The sequence below is a fragment of the Hemiscyllium ocellatum genome, chromosome 4, assembly GCF_020745735.1.
Source record: "Hemiscyllium ocellatum isolate sHemOce1 chromosome 4, sHemOce1.pat.X.cur, whole genome shotgun sequence".
In the NCBI taxonomy this organism is placed as follows: domain Eukaryota; kingdom Metazoa; phylum Chordata; class Chondrichthyes; order Orectolobiformes; family Hemiscylliidae; genus Hemiscyllium; species Hemiscyllium ocellatum.
In genome coordinates this window covers 111352469-111372438 of record NC_083404.1, presented here as the reverse complement: position 1 = coordinate 111372438, position 19970 = coordinate 111352469, and the positions used below count along the sequence as shown (strand labels likewise).

General features: G+C 39.7%; 1 protein-coding gene across 1 annotated transcript in view; it reads right to left on the bottom strand.

Annotated features, from left to right (window-relative positions):
• Positions 1–3819: 3819 nt before the first annotated feature.
• zc3h3 (zinc finger CCCH-type containing 3) overlaps positions 3820–19970 on the bottom strand; it is a 250275-nt gene continuing 234124 nt past the window's right edge. The window contains exon 12 of the mRNA XM_060824460.1: positions 3820–4293. Within this exon, the coding sequence (XP_060680443.1) occupies positions 4262–4293 (32 nt within the window). The 3' untranslated portion in view covers positions 3820–4261. The remainder of the gene's footprint in view (positions 4294–19970) is intronic.

The following is a 19970-nucleotide window of genomic DNA, read 5'->3' as shown; positions in this document are numbered from 1 at the left end:
CAAGAAAAGCTCCCTGCTTGCTCTGAATGACCTCTACATTGAGTGTCAGACACCAACATCTCAGGGCATACTCCTTGGGCAGTGGACTCATGCAACTCGTTTCCAGAGTCATTTCATCTGGAATGTATCAGTCACTAAGAACACTCTAGCACATCTCCAATCCACTAAAAGGATGTTTCTACATTTCAACACTGTACCTCGAACTGCACTGGCAACTATCATTGCAGTGCTGCAGAAAGGACACTGTACATTCAGTGACATGTAGCCAGCTCATGGACTGAGACAAGTTGCATCTCTATGCTATTTGCTCAGTGTCAACATATTCACTCGTTTTGACTGTTCATGGATGCTCACAGCATCCCTGCCTTGCATTGCTTTTTGCACTTTGCCTCTTCAGCCAAATATCAGACTCATATTACCTCAGTCTTACTTTGCAGCTTACAGCAAACCGAAACTTGTCCTGGTTGTCAGCAGGCCTCAGTCAAGTCAAGGTAGAACTGCTTTCATTCAGGGAGTCCAGCAGAGTAAGTCAAGGACAGCGTTTGACGCCAGTCCAGCGGCTTGGAAACAGGCAGTCAGCTGTTTGGGATGGTCACTGTCTGGATTCTCTCCACATAAGTGGTGAGGAACTGAATGTCATAAGCCTTGATTCTTTCTGTAATATTAATGGGCTATTTTGCTCCTGGAATGAGAGAGGGGCAATTATTATGGGAGATGAAAGCGTGTGGCACTTTCAGACTAGCATGAGTAATGCCCTCTCCTGCCTGAGGCCTACCTGAGTGACCTCAGACAGGGATTGCTCAGCATACACCAGTACATTTAAAGGTAACCCTGACTAATGGGGACCTCAAGGTCTTCAGTTTACAATTCAGGATATAAATAATTCCTTAATGTCATTTCAGTTCTATATCAGCCTGAGTAGGATGTGTGAATATTGTCTTTGTGGTTTCATTTTAGAAAGAGGAGCTGCTAAGAAGAGTGGTTTTGAAGGTGGCACTGGGTTTTTTAAAATAGTCCTGGTTAAGACAACATTTATCCTTTAACTGGTCCCATCAGTTTATAAATTTATCATTAATCTAATTTGCTTTGAGAAGATTAGCTTACTTAACTTCAAAAAAATTCATTTATTGTGTTGTGCATTAGAACAGCCTGAGGATGCATTAGATAAATGCATGTGCTTTCTTTCATTATAACTTTCAATTTGTTAATAATTAATGCTTCACTGACCTTTGATCCATTAAAATTGCACACAATGTAGTTAATGTTGACTGCCTACACTCATTAAAAATTGAGACTGCGTAAGATACGCACTTCTGTAAAGTTACAAAATTAAAATAGGCTCCAAAAATAGGTTAAAAACAGGTTCGACATTTTGGGGAAAAAAAGTTCACCAATCTTCACCAACATTTGCTTATAAATAGAAAGAAAAATGTAACATATTTAACAAGTATTAAACAGAAATGAATTCTCCAGGAAATAATATGCAAGCAATGAAAAAAAGGACTATATTATGAACATATTGAAAAGGACACAGCACCTTGACTATTGTATATAATGCTATGCCAATTTATGAAATTTTAAGAGGAATATCCTTACACTACCTTTGCTCCTCTGCACCAACCAATACTTTATTTGATTTATTATTGTCACATGTACCTAGGTAGAGTGAAAAGTTTTGTTTTTCGTTCAGTACATGCAGATCATAACATAGAGGCCATTGCGTGATTGAACAGAGTGAGGAATACAAAATTACAGCTGCAGAGAAGGTGCACAAGAAGCAAAATCAACACTAGCTTTGAAATTTGAGAGCTCCAATCACAAGTTTGATAACAGCCAGGAAGAAGCTGTTTGTGAACCTGTTGGTGCATGTGTTTAGACTTTTGTATCTTCTACCTGACAGAAGAGGTTAGAAGAGATTATAACTGGGGTGGGAGGGGGCTTTGACTGTGTTTGCTGCCTTTTGTGACAACGGGAAGTATAGATGGAATCAACGAGTGACAGGCTGGCTTACGTGATGGTCTGGGCTGTGTTCACAACTTTCTGTAGGTTCTTACGGTCCTGGACATAGCAGTTGCTTTATCAAGTCGTGATGCACCCAGATAGAATGCTTTCTATGGTGCCTCTGTAGAGGTTGGTGAGGATCATAATGGACATGCTGAATTTCTTTAGCCTCGTGAAGAAGAGGAGGCATTGTTGTTCTGCTTGACTGTCACATCAACGTGGGTGGACCAGAACAGATGGCTCATGCTCGTCATTTCCAGGAACTTGACGCTCTTGACCAGCTCCACTGATGTAGATATGACCGTGCTGTCCTTCTTGCTTCCTGAAGTTGATGATCAGCTCTTTAGTTTTGCTGACATTGAGGGAGTGATTATCTTTGCACCATGTCACTAAGCATTCTATCTCTTTCCTGTATTCTGTCTTGTCTTTGTTTGAGATCCAGCCTACAACAGTGGTGTTGTCAGCTAACTTGTAGATAGAGTCAGCAATAATAAAGATAAATCCAAAATTGATGTGTATCTACTTCTTACGTTACCAAATGGGAAAGTCTGAGCCTCAGAACACATCACAGATTGTTCCAATGTACACAAAGATCTAGATGTTTTGCACAAAGCCCACTCTGGTTTATGACTTGAATTTAACTTACACACCACTTTGATGTTAAACTGAGCTCGGAATGGATGCGAAAATGTTCAAACACCATTAATTTCCTGGACATTACAAGTACATATATATTTACAAAATTTATCCAGTTTACTTCTTGGTTCTATAATGTAAAGTGTGTGTATTTCTTTACAAATTAGGCACAATAAACAACTCAGCACAGAGATACTGAAGTTTAAATATCAAAATCATCAGTGTTGATTTCTTGCAATGTGCAAGCTAAAATAGGTCAACTGCAAATTGTTTCAAATTTGTATCTCATTGATACAAATGAGAATTTATATCCTAAACACACAAACCAAGCCAATGGGAATGACAGCCATCTATGAAAACCTTTTTAATCCTTGAAGTATTGTTCTACGTAAGCTGCCCTTGTTTTTTTTTCTTTGTTGACCTGGTCTTGCACACAGCAGCAAAGTTGGTAAGTGGTGCCTGCACCCACTTGGCAAATATTGGCCTGCACATCTGCCAGAAGATGCCAGGAATTGCCCAGTTTCATAATTCTGTGAATCTTCCATTCTTTTCTGCTCTGCCATGTCACAAGCTCCATTATGTACATTGTAGTTGTGTGGGATACAAACTAGAATCCTGTTCCATGCATTGAGCATCAATATTTTGAAATGTTGTCCATTCTAAAATCTTGGATAAGATGGCAGCAGTTAATCTTGCACATTTGAAGCTTAAAATATAGACTGACAACAGATTCTTACTATATTAAATGATCAAATTGTTCATAAGCTTTGTGGACATCATTACATGTAAAACTAAATGCATCCTTCATCAATTATCAGCATTACTGTAATTAAAAATTCCAAAAGTAGATTCAATAATGTATTGAAATAGCATCAGGAAGCTATTTCATGCATGCAAATTAATCTCAAAGGCATTAGAAATGGCTTGGGTTGGGTTCACCTTTTTTGTCAAGTTTTGTGTCTATTTAGGAATAAGGACTCTACCACAGGCAATGGAACAGTTATCACTTTTCTATGAGCTGTAAGCATCAAGAATTCCCAAGTTAGGTGCTCTTGGAGTATGGAGTAAAGTTCCCATTACATTACCCATCGAGCATGTTAATGTTTCCAATAATGCACACCAGACACATCAGACAAAATAACAAGAATCAAAACCTTGCAATATTTAATAAAACTGGAGGCAGCTGAGCTTTTGTTTGAACAAATTCAGAATCTACAACAATATAAAACCCACAATTTTTAAATGTTGCTCCACTGTTTTGAGAGAAAAAAATCAAACCTGAAAGACATCCTTGACACTCAGAAACTAAGCAGTTGATTCTTACTAGAATCATTGCGTAAATGACTTATTTCCCTCGAATGGTAGATGTAGATGAATAGCAAACACTGCTAATTTGTAATTGCAATGTCCCGATAGATTTTCTTATAAGGCCGTAATCTGGGTTCTTACAGCAGAGGGACAAGAACGCACGACAGAAAATGATTGTGCAAAACAATAGCCGGAAATGTCTCTTCTGCTTGCTGTTCAAACAGTTCAAGGTGAATAAACTATTCCAAGCAAGTCCTCTTTCTGCTACTTGGTTAATGTTACTATGGTTTTGCAATGGAACATCAGCAGAAGTCAGTCAAAATCTGGGTTTGATCTGAATTGGTTTCCCTATAAGACAAAAGAAAAGTTATTTACAGCAACAGCATCACAGAATCTACAGCAGAGAGTGAAGCCACTTGATTCAAACACTCCTGTGTTGGTAGCAGACTATCAGCAAGCTCCAGGTAATTCAATTCCACTTTTTTGTACATTTCCAGTATCAATTTATTCTTTTTCTTTAAAAAAAATCTAATTTATCAATTTCAAATAAACTCTATAAAGCATCACCTTGTTAGAGTATTCCATTCCTAATAATCTTGAATATATGCAATATGGTTACTTAGTCAGCAGTGGAAACTAGGTTTCCCTCAAGCCTCACAAAATTTGATTATCTCCTTAACTTTCTTTCATACAGTCAAAAAAAATCTGGATCTGTATGAATGTAAAACCAAATTTATTTCAGTTGGATAATTGCCAGTGGGAACTTACAGTAATAAGCTCTCCCCCCTATTGTCAACCAAACCTCAAATTTAATAATTAGTTTTTGAAACATACTTTTTTGGAAGTTGGGCATTGCCAGAAAGGCCAGCATTTATTGTGCATCCCAATTGCGTATCAGAGGCTGGGGGCATGGTGAGATGTGGGGCTGGGGGTTAAGTAGTCAACTTCTTCAATCATTACAGTCCATGTGTTGCAGTTACATCTGCAGAGCTGTTAGGAATTTGAGTGGCAAAGAAAAAATAGTGATATAGTTCCAAGACTGTGGTCAGTGATCTTGCTTACTTTGAGATCTCAACACATTAAGATTTATCTGGTACTCACTAACGAAGGTCATCACATTTATATGGTCTCTATCATGATAGCAGAGCATCTCAAAGTACTTTACTTACAATTGAGCACTTTTGGAGTGTACTCACCATTGGTGTCATTTAACAATTTATACAACAAGCTTTCACAAATAGTTACTGAAAAAGATCTGTTTTAATTATGTCAGTTGAGGAATAAACATTGGCCAGGGCAGTAGAGGAACACTCATATCCACTACAAATGGTGCCACAGGTTCTTTTACATCCACCACAGAGCAGCAGCTGGGTCCTCGGTTACAATTCTCAACTTAAAAACAGCAGGTGGAATGGGCCAGCAATTCTTTGATACTGCAACGTGATGTCAGCCTATATTATTAACACACAACACCAGGTTATCGTCCAACAGGCTTATTTGAAAGTACATGAAGGAGCACTCCGAAAGCTTATACTTTCAAATAAACCTGTTGAAGCATAACCTGGTGTTGTGTAATTTTTAACTTTGTCCACCCTAGTTCAACACGAGCACCTATAATGTAGGCTTGATATGGAGAAGATTTCAGAATAGGACTTGAACCCACAAGCTTCTGAACCACAAGCAAAAGTCAAATCCAGTTTGACATTTGGTTGAGAATGCAGCTGCTACCTGTTGAACTGTACTCGAGCATTAGTTTCCAGAGAAGGAGAAAATTGAGAAACTGAAATAAAATCTGCATTAAAAAAAATCAACATACTCTACTGTAGTTGGAAGAGAATCAGCACCAATAGCAACTACCATTATTACCAATATCATCTACATCATTATTCACAGTTAATTTGACACAAGATTAGAATTTCCAAACATGGTCTCTGTGTGCTATCAGCTAGCTCAGCATAGTAGTGAAGTGCTGTAATTCTGTGTTTGTGATCCTCAGTGCTTCTACTAAGTAATATTAGAAATCTCTTACACAGATGTAGGGACTAAATTCAGCCACTGACAGTACTGTGGGTTTCAGTAGTTTATTTTGTGAAGAGAGTAAAAAAGGCAGCTAAACTGACCTCACGGGGACTGGAAGTAAAGTCCAAATGTGGCCTCAGAGGCTAAGGGTGCTACTCTAGTAATGGCTAGTACGGCAGTGGGGAATTATGGAACATACAATAAACTGGCTGTGGGCCAACAAGGAGATTATGGAAAAGATACTGGAGAATTAAATGGCAACTGGGTGAAAGGTTATTTATTTAACTAGATACAAGTTTGAGAGAGAAAAGCTGTGCAGGTGTAGGTGCAGGTTAATATGGATCAGTAATTTCCCCGTGTGGAGGAGGCAGAAGAGTGAGGAGCTACTACAAGAAATCAGTTTTATATAGGAATAAAAGCTTTGACAAAGCTCTCCTTACAGATGCTGCCAGACCTGCTGAGATTTTCCAGCATTTTCTCTTTTGGTTTCAGATTCCAGCATCTGCACTAACTTGCTTTTATCCAGTGTTTAACCCACTGCTATCTCTCTTCCAGGAATGCCTACCCTGAAGAAGTACTGCTCTTCTCTCCGACAGGATTTTCATTTGTCTCTCTCCTCGAGCAGCTCATTCCATACACATGCCACTCTCTGTGTGAAAAAGTTACCCCTTAGGTCCTTTTAAAATCTTCCCCCTTCACCTTAAACCAATATCCTGATCGTTCTGTCTCTGCCCCAGAGCATACAGAGCCTGCATTAGCACTGAGCCAGAAAACTCTCGGCCTCCTACACACCCACATAGAACTCTCCTTTGAACTGAACGCTCCTTGTCCTCAACACCGACCAACTGCTCTTCCTGGGCCTGTCATTGGCCCTGGTGATCCTGCATCTGCCTTCTTCTTCTTAGGCAAGAATCGAGAGTGAAAGAAGTTCCAGCAGGATGTTGTAAGCTGTGCAGATGAGAGCAAGGACTGCAGGGAGGTTGAGCAAATTAATGATGGCATCTTGGCACAGGGAGTTGGAGAAGGAAACAAGAAAGTAGGAATGGCAGGGACAATAGAATCAGAAGGATAAATACTGCTGTCTGCAGCTGTGAGCTGGGGTTCTAAAGGATGGAGCCTACCGGGGTGCCAGACTTAAGGATATCTCCTTTGGGCTGCAGAAGAACTTGGAGAGGGAGGGTAGGGATCCAGTAGTTGTCATTCACATTGGCATCAACAATACTGCTAGAAGTAGAAAGGAGGTTTTACTGAGCAAATTTGAACAGTTAGGAACGAAATTATAAAGCACAACATCAGAGGTAATAATCTTGGGATTAATACTTGAGCCAAGTAAACTGGCATAAAGTACCTCAAGTCAAGGAGCTAAATGTGTCTCGAGGATTGGTTATGGTGAAATGAGTTTCAGATCGTGGGTCTCTAGTATCACTATTGGGGTAGAAGGGAGCTATCCTGTTGGGATGGGCTTCACTTTAACTGTAATGGGACCAGTACGCGGGTGAACAAAATAACTAGGTGGTTGGAGGACCAGGACGAAGCCAGAATTACAAAGCAAGAGGATTTGGCAGCATTAAGGGTCAGCTATTTTGATAACAATACTCAGAGAGCAGAGTATACAAATGTTGAAAAACTGCAGCAGATAGGGTAAAGATAGTAAAAAGGCACAATGATTTGCTCTTTACTTTAATGCACACAATATACAAAAGCAAATTAATGAACTAACCGCAAAAATACAGGTTATGGGTATGGTCTTGGAGCTATTACAGGGACATGATTACATGGAGATCAAAGCTGGAAACTAAATATTCAGGAGAATCTGACTTCTTGAAACTGAGGTTTACCTGCCTCTCCTCCAATCCAGTTTATTGGATCCAGTGCTCCTTCCCACTCCCTCTCCGACATTTCTATCCTCAGCCTCCTCCATTGCCACAGTGAACCAGACCGTAAATTGGAAGAACGCCACCTTATCTTTTGCTTGGGCAGCCTACAGCTCGGAGGATTCAAAATTCTCCAATTTCAAACAATCTTCTCACCCATCCCCCGAGTCCCTTTCTAGCCCTGTTTCCTCTCTTCCATTCACCTACTGACCCTTGCTTCTAGCTACCAATTAGATTCGTCCCTTCCTACCAACCAGGTAGTACCCACCACCTATGTTCACCTATCACTACCTCACCATTCTGCTTCTCTTCCCACCCAAACCCCTTCCCTCCCTTAATCCACAGCTCCCCCCACCCCACCTCCTTTCCTGAAGGAGGTTTACCTGTATACCCAAAACGTCGACTTCTTTATCTCCTGACGCTGCCTGCTGGCTATGTTCTTCCAGCCTCCTGCTTGTCTATCTCTAGACCAGGTAGGAAGGAAAGGTTGGTGGGCAAGCACAATTAGTGTATTTTTGATATCAAGAAATGATCTTGAATCAGAAGATGCTGAATCCATAGGGGTGGAGTTAAGAAATAAAGAGATTGAGATGACATTGAGAAAACAGTCTATTGGTTCCCTACTAGTTATCCAGTGGGACAGGATCTAGTGATAATCAGAGCACATAACAAAGCAAGTACATTAATCATGGGTGACTTCAATTTTGATGTAGGTTGGAATAGTCAGACTGGCAGAAGAAGCTGCGAGGAAGAGTTCAGGGTATATTTGGGATAGTTTCCTGAAACAGTATGTTGTGGATCCAGAGTTCAGGTTAGTGATATGAAATAAGGAAGGCTTAATAGATGATGTCAAAGTGAAAGATCCCATAGGAAACGGTGACCACAACTTGGTAGAATTTTGCATTCACTTTGAGAGTGAGTAAGTGGGGTTGGGAACAATTGTGCTAAACTTAAAAAAAAAAGGGTAATTACAAAGGAATGAGGGCAGACTGGCTGGAATGGAGTGAATAAGGTGTTGAGCAGCAAAGGCAGTTAAGGAACAGTAGTAGACATTTAAGAACATTATTCATGGCTCACTGTAAGACTACATTCCAAAGCGGAAGGGATTAAGTCAACCATAGCTATCTAGGGAACTTAAGGAGAACATCATATTAAAAGAAAAAAACAACGTGACAAAGATTAATGGCAAGCCTGGAGATTGGGATAATTTTAAAAAATATTTAAAGGACAACCAAAATAATAACAGAAGGAAAAAATAAACTTTGAGGGCAGACTTGCAAGTAATACCAAGACAGACAACAAGAGCTTCTTTAAATATATAAAAAGGAAAACAGAAGTCAAAGTGAACATGAATATTTGCCCTTACAGAATGAGGGTGGGGAAATAATTAAGGGAACCAGGAAAGGTAGAGTGGCAGAGGAGTGGAATAAATACTTTTCATTAGTTTCCATAGTAGAAGATACTAATAGCACCCCCAAATTACTAAATAATTAAGAGCAAAACCAGGAGAAGAAATGAAAACAATAACTACCACTAGAAGAAAATGAGGGGAAAACTAATTGGCTTAAAGATTAATAAGTTCTCTGGACCTGACGGAATGCATCCTTGGGTGTTAAAATATCAGAGATAGTGAAGGCACTGGTAGTAGTTTTCCAGGAGTCATTAGAGTCTGGAAAAGTCCCACAGCATTGGAAATCTGCCAATGTAATACCTTTATTTCAAAAGCAAAGGAGGCAATAAAAAGGCAGCTGTAGACCAGATAGCTTAACATTTGTTACTGAGAAACTGTTAGACGTTATTACAAAGGATGCAAGAGCACATCATTTAGAAATGCATAATATAATGAAGTAGATTGGCATGGCTTCTTGAAAGTGAAATCACGCCTGATAAATTTACTAGGATTCTTTGAGGTAACAAGCAGAACATATAAAGGACAAGTGGATGTAACATATTTGAAATTTTCAGAAGGTGTTTGATAAAGTACCACAAATTAGGCTACTTAATAAAATGAGAGATGCTGGAGGTAGTATATTAGCATGGATAGAAGATTGGCTAACAAAGAGAAGTCAAACTTGAGGTAAGGGGGGCATCTTTAGAATGGCAACCTGTAACAAGTGGTGTGACACAGGGATCAGTCCAGGGGTCAAAATGGCTTATAATTTCAGAATAAAGAGTCACACATTTTAAGACAGAGATGAGGAGGAATTTTGCCTCAGAGGGCATTTAATATGTGGGATTCTTTACTGCATGGAGTTGTCGAGGTTAGTTTATAAAGTATATTCAAGGCTGAGACATACAGATTTTTAATCCATAAGGGGGAAAAGGCATGAAAGTGAAGTTAAGAGTTATCAGATCAACCATGATTTAATTAAATAGCAGAACAGTCTCAATAGACTGAATGACTTACTTCTGTTGCTATATTGTATGGTCAGTGCTGATAACATCATGATCATAGAGGTGCCCATGCTCAAGTAGTAGGCACTTGAATTTTGGTGCAAATTGCCTTTGACTAGCGTTTGACTTGTAAGCGTGGTCACTTTACATGCATAGAAAATGAGCGATGACCCAATTGCACATATTTATTCCTTCAATGCCCTTACATCCAGTAAACATAAATTCTTTGCTTTTGCCCATCAAATCGATACTAACAGTCTGTCCATCTTAGCCTTTGTTCTAGCCATTTTGCAGTTGCACTTCACATCTAAAGAATGGCAAGTGTTGACAGGGAATGCAGCTCACAGTGGACACTGTTAGCACTGGGCCCCATCTGCATACTGTGCAATACCCAGACTGCCCACTTCCACTCATTCCCCCTTGCGAAGGCCCAACACACTGAATTTCCCCTACAGAAGGCCAAAAGACAATCTTATAATCTGAAGGGCATTTAGGGATTGACAAAGAAAGTAGCCTAGCTGTGAACAAATAAAAAATAACTCATGCACATATTATAACATAGCTAAGTAAAATAACGTAATAAATATGATATATGTAAGATCTGTTAGACGTGACAACAATGATGGAATAAACTTTCCTTGAACCATAAGACCAGCTACTGTAAACACGATGGCTTACGTTTTAATTTTGTTCATCTGGGGAGGGGGGACAGGGATGGAAACTGCACCTGGGAAGGGTCAAAATTTGCAAACTCTAGTTGCAAACCATTGTGTTCCTGGCTATCACAACTCTTGTGACAGCAGCTCATAGCTTTGATGAGGCTCTTGCTAAAGTTAGGTAGGGACCTACAAAATTTTTAACAGTTGTGGCCCAGTGACATCATCAGCAACATAACATAACCTTTTTTCAAGATGGGGGAGTCCAGCACCATCTGCAGCTTGACAGCAAAATTACAGTGCAGTTGTGAGGACTAGACAAAGAGGACGAGATCAATTTATGAAAAGTACTTTTCTTAGCACCTCTTCTGGACTCCAGAGTAGCAGCAGCGCAAACTACAAACTGAGACAAGAAAATCTTTTGTACTTCACTAGCATTTGATTCCACTTCCTGCTAGGCATTTATAACACTGAAAAAGAAAAATCAGGTGGTTGGAAATAAGATTTTGTTTTCCACTAGTGTTTTTAATACTTTTATTCTAATATCAGGTTGTCTTCATAAAGAAGGAAATATCTCCAATAGAATAAAATCAGAAATGTGAGCCTTGTTTCCAACATTATGAACAAACTGATTTATTCTCAATGAAAAACTCACTCTGCATCATCACAATTTCCTAATGTGCACAATGCACAATCAATTACTCAGCTTTAATAGCAGTGGCATAAAAACAGCAGTCACTTTATTAGGCTGTTTGTGTCCTGCATTGCAAACAAACTGCTACTGTAATTAAGGTTCCCTTTAAAAACTGCTGCCTTTCGCACATTTTTAATGATCTTTTGGCTTCAGATCGTACTAGGACCCCATCTCTCAGCCATTAAGAATTTGGAATTCGACACTAACATTTCATTATGTTTACATATCTCTCCAAGGTACTCCTCAGCCAAGCCAGTATTGGGATTGCAATGATTTATGTTTTTGGGTTCTTAGTATCAGCACTTGGTTCTGCCAGGTTAAGAACAGCATGGTTTCCATTACAGTACCTCTACAATGAGTCTCAGCTGCAATTTTAAAGTAGATCTTTCTATTATACCAGTGCAACAGTGTGTTTATTTCCCACGCAAACCATCCTGCGGTCTTTCAATGAAATGGCGAGGTAAGTGCAAAATTGACAGCAGTTTAAAAAAAATCTTCTTCATCTGAGTACATGTTCATTAGGAACACAGTTATGAACATCAAGCTCAATTCAATTATTGTCAACAGTCAGGGGCAAGCTTCATCTGATTGTGGACATGGTTTCTTCCACTATATGGACACATTGTCCATATAACTATCAAAATGTATAATAAAGATATCAAACTATACAAATCTTATTTGTTTACTTACAGGGCTTTTAGTTTTTGGAAACAGTAAAAACCACCTACAAAGGGTGAAGGAGAAGAAATTGTTCTGCACATTGGGAACAGAAGCCAGAGGTCAATGTACCATTAATGGGATTGAAATATAAAATTAACAAAAACAAATTCTGCATGTGAGTTATTATATTAAAATATATGCTAATATAGTTTCAAATATGTAAGGAACTGTGCGAAGTGAATTAGAATACAGACAATATATTCAACAAATAATAATGCATATACTTAAGTAAAGCCTGAATTACATGTAGAACATTACACTCTTGGTCTCAAACCCTAACTTCATTCAATATTGAAATCACGCCATAACTTCATATTGGTGCTTCCAACACTTAGCGAAACAGACAGGAAGAGTCCAGAGGTCATGGAAGTGAGTTATAGGCTGAGCCACACCTGATGATGCATCTTTCCTGATTTATTTTTTTACATGATTTAAAGCTAAAGAGTGAATTTTCAATTGGATATTGGAAGCCAAAGTACAGGATGGACTACAAGGAAAAATGGGCCCATATGGGTGAGAAGGCCAATGTAGATCGTCGAGCATTTTTTAAAATTTGCTTTCTTCCTTATAAAAGCAAAAGACATTAAGCAGCTGGAGTCTTGCTATGCCTCCATGTGCAGTACGGGGCTTCCCCCTAAATTATACAGAGTAGGGTCCAGAATGCACAGAGCGGTGCATAAAGTATATAGAAACTTTATGCATACTCATCTCTATGGTTTGCTGAGTAGGAACATACCTGGTCTGTGACCAAATCCCTACCCATCATGAATATTCGAAAATGGAGAAGATCAGACAGGCACTTTGTGACTTTCTTCCACTAATGAGAGCATAGGCGGATCAAGTGTGTTCTTGCACAGAAGTGTATTCTAATCAGTCTAATGATCTGGTTTTTGTTATATTCAAGATACTCAGATGCAAGATGATTTCCCATAAGAGCTTAGCATAGTTCAGTCCACAATAATGAAACTCAAATGGTGAAATAGTTTAAATACCTTTAAATTTATTATGCAGGAAGAGCTGTTCCTTGTGGCAATGCTGATGAGTGCTGAGGCAAATCACACTGTGTGGGGCTACCGTCTTACTGCAAATCATACTGTGGGTTTTGCCTTACACTACAGCTCTCCAGCTTCAGAAATGAATTTCTTAAGAGTTTGCAGGTTTAACTTGGCTATGATTACCATTCCATAAAGCTACTTCTCATTAATGATGCCTTGCTACCTTTAAACTAACCCGGAAGCAAAAGATTGCATGGTGCTACTCTCATCTGTTCAAAGGTCACCTCCCCACCCTGGCTTCCAGTTTCTCCCAGATGCCCAAGATCTTAGCACAGAACCCAAAGGTGGTCACCCAATGTGGATAGTTCTATATCCCAAGTTAGTTTGGTACATAGGCAGAGATAAATGCAGATATACTTCAGAGTAAGAAGTTGCACACAAACCTAAAGCAAAAAGAACTGAGTGACTCAAAGACAGATAAGTGCCGATAAGTAAATAAAAGTAAAGTTGACATTGTTCCAGAAGATGTTGTTTCAGGCTTCAAGAGAAGAACACTAATGAGATGTGGGGATTGTTCAAGGAGCAGCTACTGCGTGTCCTCGATAGGTATGTACCAGTCAGGCATGGTGTAAAGGGCCTTGTGAGGCAGCCGTGGTTTAGTAAGGAATTGGAGTCCCTTGTGAAAGGGAAGAAGGCGGCATATGTAAAGATGAGGCGTGAAGGTTCAGTAGGGGCGATTGAGAGTTATAAGGTAGCCAGGAAGGAGCTAAAGAGGGAGCTAAGAGAAGCGAGAAGGGGACATGAAAAGTCTTTAGCTGGTAGGATTAGGGAAAACCCAAAGGCTTTCTATAGGTATGTCAAGAATAAAAGGATGACTAGGGTAGGTATCGGTCCAGTCAAGGATAGTAGTGGGAAGTTGTGTGTGGAGGCGGAGGAGATTGGAGAGACATTAAATCAGTACTTTTCATCAGTATTCACTCAGGAACAGGACACTGTTGCTGATGTGAATATGGAATCACAAATAATTAGAATGGATGCCCTGGAAATATGCAGGGAAGAGGTTTTGGGAATATTGGAAAGGATGAATATAGATAAGTCTCCTGGGCCTGATGGCATTTACCCCAGGATCCTATGGGAAGCTAGGGAGGAGATAGCAGAGCCATTGGCCTGGATTTTTATGTCGTCATTGTCAACGGGAATAGTACCAGAGGACTGGAGGATAGCGAATGTGGTCCCATTGTTCAAGAAAGGGAGTAGGGATAGCCCTAGTAACTATAGGCCAGTGAGTCTGACTTCAGTGGTGGGCAAAGTCTTAGAGAGAATGGTAAGGGATAAGATTTATGAACATCTGGGTAGGAATAACGTGATCAGGGATAGCCAGCATGGTTTTGTGAAGGGCAGGTCGTGCCTCACAAACCTTATTGAGTTCTTTGAGAAGGTGACTAAGGAAGTGGACGAGGGTAAAGCAGTAGATGTTGTGTATATGGATTTTAGTAAGGCGTTCGATAAGGTTCCCCATGGTAGGCTAATGCTAAAACTACGGAGGTATGGCATTGAGGATACATTAGAGGTTTGGATTAGGAATTGGCTGGCTGGAAGGAGACAGAGGGTAGTAGTTGATGGATTATGTTCATCTTGGAGCGCAGTTACTAGCGGTGTACCACAAGGATCTGTTTTGGGACCATTGCTTTTTGTTATCTTTATAAATGATCTAGAGGAAGGACTTGAAAGCTGGGTAAGCAAGTTTGCGGATGACACAAAAGTCGGTGGAGTTGTGGATAGTGAGGAAGGAAGTGGTAGGTTACAGCGGGATATAGGTAAGTTGCAGAGCTGGGCGGAAATGTGGCAAATGGAATTCAATGTAGCTAAGTGCGAAGTCGTTCACTTTGGTAGGAATAACAAGATGATGGATTACTGGGCTAATGGTAGGCTACTTGGTAGTGTGGATGAGCAGAGGGATCTTGGTGTCCATGTACACAGATCTCTGAAAGTTGCCACCCAGGTAAATAGTGCTGTGAGGAAGGCATATGGTGTATTGGGCTTTATTGGCAGAGGAATCGAGTTCCGGAGTCCTGAGGTCATGTTGCAGTTGTATAAGACTCTGGTGAGGCCTCATCTGGAGTATTGTGTGCAGTTTTGGTCGCCATACTATAGGAAGGATGTGGAAGCTTTAGAACGAGTGCAGAGGAGGTTTACCAGGATGTTGCCTGGAATGGTAGGAAAATCTTATGAGGAAAGGCTGAGGCACTTGGGGCTGTTCTCATTGGAGAAGAGAAGGTTTAGGGGAGATCTGATAGAAGTGTATAAGATGATTAGGGGTTTAGATAGGGTAGATATTAAGAACCTTTTACCGCTAATGGAGTCAGGTGTTACTAGGGGACATAGCTTTAAATTAAGGGGTGGTAGGTATAGGACAGATGTTAGGGGTAGATTCTTCACACAGCGGGTTGTGAGTTCATGGAATGCCCTGCCCGTATCAGTGGTGAACTCTCTTTCTTTATGGTCATTTAAGCGGGCATTGGATAGGCATTTGGAAGTTATTGGGCTAGTATAGGTTAGGTAGGATTCGGTCGGCGCAACATCGAGGGCCGAAGGGCCTGTACTGCGCTGTATCCTTCTATGTTCTATGTTCTAAGACTGCATTCTCATTAGACAGTGGTTTAACCTGAGGGTCACTATTGATAATTTGTCTCTGAATCAAACAAAAATCAACATATAAGGAAGATTCAGCGAACAACTTAGTTGCCTGCTACAAATGATAAATTAAACTGAAAACAAAACAGAAGTGCGCATTACAGTTATTCACCTGGGGGTTGGGCATTAGTCACAAGTTATGTTTTCTCTTTTCAAAAGATTAACAATCACAGATCCCCATTTAAATGGCAATATTTTCAATATGAAAGTGGTGCACGTAAAACTTGTTTTAACAACGTTTTAAGAAAACAGATACTATGTTATAGATGTCAGTAAGATAGGTGTGTTCCCACTCCACAATTTGTACATCCTTAACAGGTCAGTGGAGACGGCAGAGCCCAGGAGAGTAGAAAACGGGTAAAGTGGATCTGGAAATAATGGGAACAATGGGGAAGCTTATTACAATGAACACAGAGGTCCATAGAAGGTACAAGAGAACTAGGGTGAAAGCATGAGCCAGTGGAGGCACAAATAGCCTCTGGCTACCAGTCATTAATTTTAAAAAAAATCATTGAAACCCTGAAAGGTTGCTACAGACCCTAGCCAAGATTCGAACAAGCAGATCAGCCCAGGGAGCTCTTGTTGACTGACTAGGCAATATGGCACATTAATGGGTCTGAGGCTATTAATCCTTCCATTCAAGATAGCTTTAATTGAATGAAAATTCAGGAGTTGCAATGAGGTCATTAACCTGAAATGTTAACACTAACTTTCTCAACAGATGCTGCTAGACCAGCTGGCTATTTCCAGCAATTATAACAGTTAGGCTATTCTGAATAGTTCATAAAGCAACTATTGCATTATTTGGCTTTTGATACGTACATTCAAATTTCAAGTACCGAGGTGCACTTGTGTATTAATGCAAGGTATTTGACATTGTATGTTGTAACGTTTCTCTAGTCCACATCAAACAAGTGTTAAGAAAGCAATTATATTCCCATAGATACACCATTTGTTGGCTGGAACCCAGAATGTTTTTCAAAGTGTCCATACACTGAGACAGCGTGAGAGATGATTAGGTCATATGGTTGAAGGCCGAGTTCACATTTCAGAACGATTAATACAGAGCTCCATATTCTGTCTAAGTCATCCCACATATCACGTGAACGTGACAAAGATCAGCAGCATCTGCTGACTTGATATTCAGCTTTTGCAGCCATACCTTCCCTCAACTGATATAAATGAATAAACAAAAACAGAAGTTGCTGGAAAAGCTCAGCAGGTCTGGCAATATCTGTGCAGAGAAATCAGAGTTAACGTTGAGTTCAGTGACACTTCCTCAGAACTCTCAGATGCTGCCAGACCTGCTGAGCTATTCCAGCAACTTCTGCTTTTGCTGCTGATTTACAGAATTTGCAGTTCTTTCAGTCTTTATTCAGTGAATAAATGAGGTTTGAATGTTCATAATAGTCTATCCTGGGCTACATGGAGCTCCTGAATCCGAGCAGGAATTACAGATTGATGCAGATTTTAAATAAGGAGCTCTTGACATGCTCAAGATTGACCTCACATTGTTGAAAATGTGTATCAGCAACAGTACACTGAGGTGGATAAAATATATTGTTGAGGGTGTGACTGTAAGAAAATGGAAATAAAACTGAGGCAGCAGCCTCAACACAATGCTACAGGATAGCAGTGAATCTTGAACACATTGTGATGTGAAATTCCTTGCTACACTATTTTAGTGGAGGTGTTAACCATAGAATAGAACTATTGAATCACACAGTACAGAAGAGACCTTTGGCTTATCAAGTCTGCACTGACAAATAACTTATCTAAATCTACTTTCCTGCCTGTAGTTTTGAGTGTTATGACATTTCTAAAGTACTCATCCAAGTACGTTTTAAAGGTTGTGAGGTTCGCCGTCACAATGATGAGCTGAGGCCTTCTATCCACCCTGTCCATGCCCCTCAATCTTATACACGCTAAGCAGGTCCCCTTTAAGCCTTCTCTGCTCTAAAGTAAACAACCCAAGGTTATCCAGCCTATCTTCACAGCAATGCCTGGTGAATTTTCTCTGAGACCCCTCCAGTACAATCACATCTTTCCTTTTGTTCAATAACCTGTTTGTTTCAAACAGGTTAATATTTGGACAAAAAAAAATGGAAAGAATTTCATACAAGCTCATTCAATGTACATCAGCGAGCACCCACAGCAGAATTTCAAGCCAACAAAACATTAACTGTAGGAATGGCATTTAACAAAATTAGACTGAAGTACCAGTTGTGCCATGAGCTCAAATATTCAGAATTCAGACACGTTTCACTGACCCACCACGCTGAATACTGGATTTAACATTCAATTTTTATCCCTTTATATACTGGAAATTGCTTTTGTTAAGCTGTATCGATATTTTCCAAAGCCTTTGGTCTCCAAAATATATTCAGACTGCCTTGACACTTCCACAGGAGATGGATACAAACAAACTTTATTTGGGATGTAACTGGCTCTGGCATTGATTCATGACTTTTTCACTAATTTATGTAAAAATCAGGAGTCTATTTAACAGTTCTCTGCCCTTAATAAAATACCCATACATCAACCAAATGCAAAGCGATCACCAAGTTCAGTATAATTATCTGCATTTAACCCTTGGATTGTCCAAACATGAGTTAGAGCAGACCGACAGTTGCAAGGCATCATGGAATATAAGCAAACTGAATAGCAGAAGTAGACCATTCAGCCTCTTCAACCTGTTCCACAATTCATTCAGATCATGGCTGATGTGTTTGTGGTTCAAATTCCACATCCCCATTACCCTTGATAACCTTTGAATACCTATCTATTGATTAACTATCGATCTATTGATTAAGAATCTATCTACTTCTGTCTTAAAAAAAATTGAAGTCCAGCCCGTCCTACAATAAGACAACCTACTTATTTCAGGTGTTACTCTCGTAAACCTCCTCTGAACCACCTCCAATATATCTGCATTCTTCCTTAAATAAGCTGACCAAAATTGCATAGAGTGCAATTTGGTGGGGTGGGGTGGATTGGGGTGATGGAACGTACTGTATTTACATTTGCTGCATTTTCAACTTTAAAAGGGTACCTCTTTTAGAACTAAAATGAGGGGAAATGTGTTTTATTCTCTCAAAGGGCTGTGCAACTTTGGAACTGTCTGCCTTAAGAGTGCAATGGAGATGGGATTAAGGAATAATTTGAAGTGCAGGTGGATTGATTCTCTTGCCTAACAGAAATAAAGGATGATTGGAGTTGATGGGAATGTGAAATTTGAGAGAAAACAAATCAGCCATGAATTTATTGAATAGAGACAAAAAAAACTGCAGATGCTGGAATCCAAAGTAGACAGGCAGGAAGCTGGAAGAACACAACAAGCCGGGCAGCATAGGTTACACCCGAAATGTCGACTTCTCCATCTCCTGATGAACTTAGTGAATGGCAGAGCAGACTTGAAAGCCCATTGGCCTATTCCTGCTCCTAATTTGTATATTTCGACATGGACCAGCGACCTTAGTTCTTCATAATCAAGCACTTACAGTTCATGTTAAGCTTCATTAGGGAACAGAATAATCTATTTAGATAGTAATGCAGTCACCTACCAAGAGTGACATTAAAATCTGGTCACTATAATAGAAGCTTTAAGTCCAAATTAAGCATTGATATGTGGGCTGCTTCGTATCACATTATGGTGCAGCATCTCATTATATAAGCTGACAATTCTCCTAAATTTAGTCAAAAATTAAAGAATAAACTTGAATATTTTAGGATATCCTAAAGCATTTAGAAAATTACCAAAGATCACTCATTGTTATGAGGTAGGAAACACAGCCAGTCATGTTTCATATAGCAAACTCGTGCAAGTAACAAATGAATCAATTGTATTAGTTTTAGTTGAAGGAGACATGTTGGCTGGGGCACTGAACTAATGTCAGTCATTTTTTACACATCAACGAGGCAAACAAATTTTTCTTTATTTTGGCTGCGGGAGGAATGTTGGCTTCGACATCAAAATAGA